Here is an 8,283-nt window from a genome sequence, read left to right on the forward strand (position 1 = left end):
AATAAAGTCTAACTGGTTAGTAATGTGTGAAGTTGGTGTTGCTGTCTGTGGAGAGGTCCTTTTTTTCTGAGGTCACCGGTCTCATGTGGGGGCCCTGGAATATTTCCTCATGGGGGTCTTGGGGGCAAAAAAAAATCTTCACGAAACAGACTGTATTTTAATGTTGTTTTAACCCTTTCCCCAACTAAACTAAGGGACTAAGAGAGAGTTAAAGAACCTTTAAAGAACTATACAGGGGCTTACAGGTTTTACGGTAGTGGTGCTGTATAGCACCTTAACCGCTCCAAAGAACTGCTGAAGAACTGCTGAAGAACCATACAGGGGCTTAACAGGTTCTTTATACGGTAGTGGTGCTATTTAGCACCTTAACCACTCCAAAGAACCGCTGAAGAACCTTTTTTTTTTAGAGTGTAGTATACTCGTACTGATGAAGTCTAGGCACTGGGACTAATGGTCTGTTGAATTATTGCCAGAATTCTCAGTGGGCTTACCTGGTTTAGGAGGTTTTTCACCAGCTCCTAAAAAATATGTCTTTTACCACAACAATAAGACATACCATTCAAAAGTTTGGGGCCAGTGTGTTTTTTGTTTTGTTTTCACTTGTATTAATCAAGGAATTATATGGATCAAAAGTGACAGCAAAGACGTTTATAATGTTACAAAAGATTTCTATTTCAAATAAATGCTGTTCTTTTGAGCTTTTCTATTCATCTGTGAATCCTGAAAAATAAAACGTATCAGTTTCCACAAAAAAATATTGTACAGCACAACTGTTTTCAACATTGATAATAATCAGAAATGTTTCTTGAGCAGCAGATCATCATATTATACTGATTTCTGAAGATCATGTGACACTGAAGACTGGAGTAATGATGCTGAAAATTCACCTTTGATCACAGGAATCAATTACATTTTAACAGATATTAACATCTTTTTTAAATCTGTTTATTGCTTTGCTAATTCAGTATATGGATTGGCATACTAGTAAGCGTGCAAGTGCGTGTACTAGTGTGGATGACCTTGAAGAGATCTTACCAGCTCCATAACCTCCAGCCCCTAAAGCTCCTGTTTGAGTCCCAGCAGCACCTCCATATCCTCCTGCTGAACAAAGATTGGTTCATTAGCATCCGTCTCACGTTTATAACACACTTTATCTGTGTCCTCATTACACATTACATGCTATCAACTTCCTTACAGCATCTGGACATGGCAAGATGTGACCTCACCGACTGCCACAGGAGGTGGACTTTGACTTTTATGGCAGTTATATTAGTAACGACAGCTCACTTTTACTGAAACAGCTTGTCAGCAAACACATGAGTTTGAGAAATAAGACGGTAGTGTTATCATCCTTGCTGAGCATCAGGTTTATAATATAGTACTAAGCAAGTACTGTATTTGCTAGTACTCGCTAAATTTACAAGTGGCAGCTTGCCCACAGTTCATCCACACAGCCTTGAACAGTTCATACTTGACTCTTGCCTTAATATAGGTATATACTGTATATCCATGTGGTTTTATAGTGTGCACTTGATAGCCAACAGATATTACAAAAATATGATAATATTGGAGTTTTAAGTTAAAGGATGGAACTCAGAAAAATAGTATTCTGATTTAGTGGGATGGGAGCAAGGCGCTTGTACTGCAGCCAAACGCATACATGAATCTGTCTGATTGATTGTTGGGTTGTTTGGATGGTTGGTTGATTAAGTGAATTAATGAATGAGTAAAAGAGCAGATGATAAAATGATTCAATGAGATCTCAAGGATGAGAAACAATACAGGTTTCTGGTCTCAATGGTCTCAAATCAACCTACAGTGTTTATAATCAAAGCAAAATGATCTTACCTGCTGCTTTTGCTGCTTTGTATTGGGACGTCCCAGCACCTGTTAAAACCAGTAAAGTTAGAGCACTATCAGTGCAGATGAGTTCGCATCTTGTCAAATGTAAGATGAAGATGGTTCAGCTTTACTCTCAGACACCACAAAGCTTGTGAAATGCATCACATCTTTGGAAGACTGTGAAGAGTTTTGGTTGAGACATCTAGTGTCACAGTCTTCAGCCGGTGTGCCCAGGAGGGCCACCAGATGACTGTGTTCTGGGAGCACATGGCTTGTGTTGTGTTTGTCTGTTGCCATGTGCTCTCTCCTGTCTATTGTCTGGCCCCTCCCATCTTGTTACCTCGTTATTGTTTTAGTTGCTCCACCTGTGTCTCCCTCGTTAGCCTCCTCGTTTGGTTCCTATTTATTCTCCTTGTGTCTGCCGTCCTGTGCTGATCCGTCATTTCTCATTGTGTGTGTTTCGTGTCTGCATGTGTGCAGCTTTAGCTCTGCCTGTCTGTTTTTCCCCCTCGGGGTGGTTTGAGTTTGTTTTTGTTTCATTTTTTACCAAAATAAAGTACCATTTCTCCAGCGATTGAGTCCTCGCTTCATCTCCCCGCACGCACCGTGACACTCAGTAGTGCTGCATTCTTAGTTGAAACGCTTGCGCGGAAAGTTTGTGTGTCAGATGTAACCATTAAAATGCGACTTTGTGAAATGGACTGTCCTAAATTGTTGCTATAGTAGCATCATATTAATGCTAGAAAGCCTATGCATTTGGCAACTGTATTTTTTAAATAAACCATTATATTTCATAAATAAAATCTATTTTCACACTCATCTTGAGTGAGGGGGCGGGATAGTCTGAGTGAGACGCCCCCCCCGTGGCGCCGGCCCTGGATATGATTACACTGTTTTGCGCCAGTTAAGGCTTTGAAATAACGGTGAAGAAAAAAATAAATTTCCACATAGACTCATCTATTTATATGAATATAGTGTGTATTTCATAATGATTGTATAACATAATATAGCATAACTGTGTAATAACAAACGTATTGGCTTGAAATTAATGGGGCTATCAAATGTGTGTAAATCAAGTCTTTGCTCATAACAGGCAGGAGGGCCAATATTATTAGTCTAAAACTGGAAAGTGGTTGAGTTTAACAGGGCAGAGGACAGTGAATTTACAAGATTCGAACTGCTTCCTGAACCACCCTGCGTTCCATTGTCCTAGGGCATAGGGCTCATCCCTATGCCCTAATCCATTCAAAGGGTTTACCCTTCGGAGTGAGAGCCTCGAAGGGTTGAAGGGTGTAGGTGACCAAACAACTGATTCTTGAAGTGCGTTTCTGTGTCATCATCACTTGCCCACATGGAGGCACCGTCATCATGCAAAGACTCTGCGCAAAGGATCATGGGAGCCCGAAGTGTCCATTAGTTGTACCCTTCGAAATCCTTCATTCCGAAGGGCCCTTTGGAGAGGCCAGTTTTGAGCACTTCGTTTGGCATGACCCTTCAATAGGGCGGCCATGATTGTTTTCACTCCGAAGTGCCCTTCAGAGGGCGATATGTCCCATTTGGAACGCACCGCCAGTCTAAGCTTTGGATGTCATCAGTTATGTCATTGCTCTAAAGCGATACAAGCCTCGATACGCGCTTGTTGTTGCTATTGTTATGATTATTATATTTTAAATGTTAAATATAACTATTCTTTTTTTTTCTTTTTTTGATACTTTATAGTCTGCGACCACACTAACAATCTGGATGTAAAAAAAAATATAAAATAAAAATAATAATAATATTATAAATGTTACTTGTTTCATTATGTTTAATATTCATATTCTTATTCACATTCAAATACTATAAAATATTTTATTAATGTACATTTACATTTAGTCATTTAGCAGATGCTTTTGTTTCTCAAAGTAACAGGTGGCGTCTGATTAATATGTGTATGTGTGTATATGAGAAGCTCTATTCTTGTGAGGACACAATTTCTGAAAATAGCCCTTGAAGAAAAATGTGTGTGCATTTGTGTGCTTTTGTTCAAGTGTGAGTACAAAACGTTCACCAAAGCCTTCCACCACCCTAATAATGAATTCTTCCACTGGTTAAATATTACCCACTCCTGACCCGGGGCTTCACCCTACATACATAAGCAGAACTAAATTAACTTCTCAAACTCCAGAGACACAGAACCAGGCCGGCCGGACAAACCTCAAAGAAGCAAACAAGAGGAAATCACACTCTATATAAACACAGTGTAAAGCTGCAAATGAGCCACATGGCGGGATGAAAAAACAATTGAATGAGTTAATAAAAAAATAAAAATAAAATAAAATAAATAAATGCATTGTCTACTGCTGTTAGAGGAATCTCTTGGGGAAAGAAGTGTGCTTAATTGTAGGCTACTGCGTGTGCATTTTCTGTGTACTTCAAATCTTAAAAGAATATTTTTAAAAACTCTACTTAATTAATAAAATAAAAAGCAACTTGTGTACTTAAATTTCAGTCTCTTTAAGTGCATTTTGAAAAAGTTACAAATTTTATTTTAAAGCAACTGAATGTAGTTTTGTGTAATTTTTGCGACTTTGGAGCCCTCTACAGTTCAATGAGTGGAATTCAATGTCGTAAGTATAGTTTGTGCATGCATTTGTTGCTACCGTAAAGCAATCCGTCATTTTGGCAGTAATTCGTTCCCGCTCACCAAACGTACATTCTCCTGAAAGAGACTAACAAACAGAAAACAAAAGACATTCGCCTTTTTTGAAGTCAGTGTACCATCAGAATGACTTTGAAACTGATATTTTATGCTTATGTCAATATTTTATTACTCTTTTGTCGTGCTTTAAAGAAACGTTGACTAACTAAAGCGCAAGTAATGTGTTGTTTGATATTACATTTAAAGTTAATAAATTTTTAAGGGTACCAAATTTCTACGTAATCATTACAGACAGGAATTAATGAATAACAAACAAGTTTCAATAGAAATGATATTAAAGTACATTTGAGTTTATCGTACAGTAAATGCTTGTCAGGACACTCTTTAACCATATTTCAAAGACAATAATTACAAAATTACATATAAAGATGTACCGGATGTCACAGTCTTCAGCGGGTGTGCCCAGGAGGGCCACCAGATGACTGTGTTCTGGGAGCACATGACTTGTGTTGTGTTTGTCTTTTGCCATGTGCTCTCTCCTGTCTATTGTCTGGCCCCTCCCATCTTGTTACCTCGTTATTGTTTTAGTTGCTCCACCTGTGTCTCCCTCGTTTGGTTCCTATTTATTCTCCTTGTGTCTGCCATCCTGTGCTGATCCGTCATTTGTCATTGTGTGTGTTTCGTGTCTGCATGTGTGCAGCTTTAGCTCTGCCTGTCTGTTTTTCCCCCTCGGGGTGGTTTGAGTTTGTTTTTGTTTCATTTGTTACTAAAATAAAATACCATTTCTCCAGCGATTGAGTCCTCGCTTCATCTCCCCGCACGCACTGTGACATCTAGTAGCAAGTCAACACGATATTCACTTGAGTAGTATCAGATGTTGTATTTGAAATCTATTCTGTGAGCTCTGATTGAAATCACAATCACCATCATAGCCAGTGTAATTTCGTCATTTGGTATAAATGATGAACAAAGCAGTGAGCGGACCATGGCTGTAGCTGGTTATACCTGGGTAAAGTCCAGCACCTGGTAGCAATCCAGCAGCTCCTGGTCCTGCTCCAGCTGAACCCGGTGGCACATACACCCCTGAAACAGAAAAACAAGCATCATCAGGGTCTGTCTTTCATGTTTCCCAACCCTGACACGCAAGGAGAAGAATTCAGACAAAAGCTGTGTGTCTCTGAGGAAATCTGATTCTGAACATGCTGAAGGCCTTGAAAAGCATTTCTCTGGACATTTAGCTGATGTCAGTCACTGCTTAGGAGTTCATGAATGGTATACGGCCTTCAAGTGAAGTCAAAAATATAATTTTGGTCAGAATCGAATGAACTCATTTTGGTTTCACATGTCTTTCGCTTTTCTTTCTTCCCTGACAAAACAGGAGGCTTTAAAGCACTAATACAACAGAATGACGAGAAACGAATGGACATCATGTGTGAAACTGATGCTTTGTTATTCTTCTGCTGCTACAGAGGACGACATTGGATGTAGTTGTAGCACAAGCCTTATAAAGTAGCTTAATGAGTGGTATTTTACATTTACATTTATGCATTTAGCAGATGCTTTTATACAAAGCCACTTGCAAAAGAGGAACGATGCAATTTGTCAAAGAGCCAACAATTTGGTAATACACAATACCAGGTTTATTAGACAATTCGATTCGGAAGTGAGCTAGAGAAGAGGAGAAATGCAGAGAGCAAAAACTTTTTCAGAGTGTGTATGTGTGTGCGTCTGGGATGGTTAAGTGCTTGCGGAAAGTGCTTTTTCCTGAAAGCTTTATCCTTATGTAACATCAATAGTATAACAAATGTGTACAAACTAAATTTCTTTGCCCAGTCAACTTAATGACAAACTTATTTTGATTGTGAACCAAATTGATTACCATGATATGTAAGAACCCTAGCATTAGCAATACTGTATGGAAAGGTTAGTCTCATGTAGTGGGCTACAGTGCATGGGCTCATGATGGGTGGGCCGGTTGGGTACAATGCTCTACGACTGCTAACAGCCTCCCATGAGGTCTTGTTAGCCCAGGCATCAATTATAAAGTTACATTTCGAAGCCAGACCCGGTTTGCATCACAAAATTGTGATGGAGAATGTGAACAGACCCTATGATGACAAAGCTTTTTAATAGCTTTTGCATGTTCCTCGAAGGCCATTTAATCGAATCCATATGTCCCCGCTTCTTTTGTGTTTATTAGCAGCAATGCAGTAAGCATGGTCTTTTATTATGGAGTTGCACGAATACCCTGTCATTATTCAATAACGAATTATAGATGCTTTATTTTCATTATTATATATTATTATAAAAATTAAAATTAAAAATTAAACAAATCAGCTACTCAAGGCCAGTGTTGTCATGTGAAAGAGAAAGCCACACATGGGAAGAATCATTCACAGTCAACGGATCAGGTGCTGAGATTAAAACTACAAAAGCAAGCTGTGAATTGCCCTGGCATTGACTTGCAGATGAGGCAGTAAAGAAATGGAACAAAGATCTTAAATAAGCTAGTGGAAAGTTTACATATACTGTCATCTTGCCGAAACCTTCACACGCTTTGCAAGGGCAGAACATTATCGCACAGCTTCAAAACATGATTAAGGGTGACACAAATGTTTAGTCTGGGGCAGGCTACACTTTTGCTCTTGGAAAAAAAGCTTACAAGTTGGGTTTTCATTTGCCTTCACAGTGGTGCAAGCTTTCTGAAAGAAACCTGCAGAAAATGGTGCCATTTGTGTGCTGTATGTGTCTCCATGACGTACTGCTGATATCAGTAATAGTAAATAGGCCAATTTCTGTCTTACCTTTCATTTCTAAGGTATTGGAGAAAATTGTGCTGGATCAACTTCAACATTTTTTGACAAGTAATTGTATTTATGAGGTTTTTCAATCTGGTTTTAAGTCTGCTCACAGTACTGAGTCTGCCCTCTTGAGAGTGTTAAATGATATTTATCTCTCCACTGATTCTGGAGACCCTGTGGTTCTTATTCTTTTAGATTTATCGGCCGCTTTTGATACAGTTGACCACTCCACACTATTAGTCCTGGGTGGGTCTAAAAGCTACTGTACTTAATTGGTTTCAGTCATACCTGTCTGACAGAAAGTTTTAGAGAAGCTGGGTAATATTACCTCTTCCAATGCACCTCTGACCTGTGGCCTACCGCAAGGCTCTATATTAGCTCCTTCTCTATTTTCTCTCTACATGTTACCTCTGGGCTCTATTCTAAGGAAACATGGTGTCTCTTTTCATTTCTATGCAGATGATACTCAAATCTATCTACCAATCAAAAGAAATTCCGCAGTGATTACCTCTCTTCAGCAATGCTTAGAGGAGGTTAAATTATGGCTCGGACAAAATTTTCTCTCTCTAAATGAAGACAAGACCGAAGTAATTGTTTTTGGTTCTAATGAGAATTCTCAGTATATACGCCCTGATTTGGACAGTTTATCTGTTTTTAGATCTTCACAGGTGCGGAACCTAGGTGTTCTTGTCGACCAGCATTTAAAATTTGATAAACATATCTCCTCCAGTTATCGGTTCCATTTTTTATCAACTTCGTCTACTGTCTAAAATCAGAGACTTTCTCACTCCAAAAACTCTAGAAATGGCTGTTTATGCGTTTGATACATCTCGACTAGATTACTGCAATTCCTTATATTGCGGTATATCTAAATCTCAAATTGCGCGCATTCAGCTAGTCCTAAACGCTGTGGCCAGACTTCTTCTGAAGTGTCGCAAACATGAACACATTACGCACTGGTTGCCGGTTCATCAGAGAATAGACTTCAAAATTCTACTC

General features: G+C 39.0%; 1 protein-coding gene across 1 annotated transcript in view; it reads right to left on the reverse strand.

Moving 5' to 3' along the window:
- LOC107570611 (elastin-like) overlaps nt 1-8,283 on the reverse strand; it is a 97,764-nt gene that overhangs the window by 68,640 nt on the left and 20,841 nt on the right. Inside the window, exons 2-4 of the mRNA XM_016256852.1 lie at nt 5,489-5,566; nt 1,849-1,887; nt 1,036-1,098 (exon numbers count right to left, since the gene is read on the reverse strand). Coding sequence (XP_016112338.1) covers nt 1,036-1,098; nt 1,849-1,887; nt 5,489-5,566 — 180 coding nt within the window. The remainder of the gene's footprint in view (nt 1-1,035; nt 1,099-1,848; nt 1,888-5,488; nt 5,567-8,283) is intronic.

The sequence above is a fragment of the Sinocyclocheilus grahami genome, unplaced genomic scaffold, assembly GCF_001515645.1.
Source record: "Sinocyclocheilus grahami isolate Dianchi unplaced genomic scaffold, SAMN03320097.WGS_v1.1 scaffold1483.1, whole genome shotgun sequence".
Classification (NCBI taxonomy): Eukaryota; Metazoa; Chordata; class Actinopteri; order Cypriniformes; family Cyprinidae; genus Sinocyclocheilus; species Sinocyclocheilus grahami.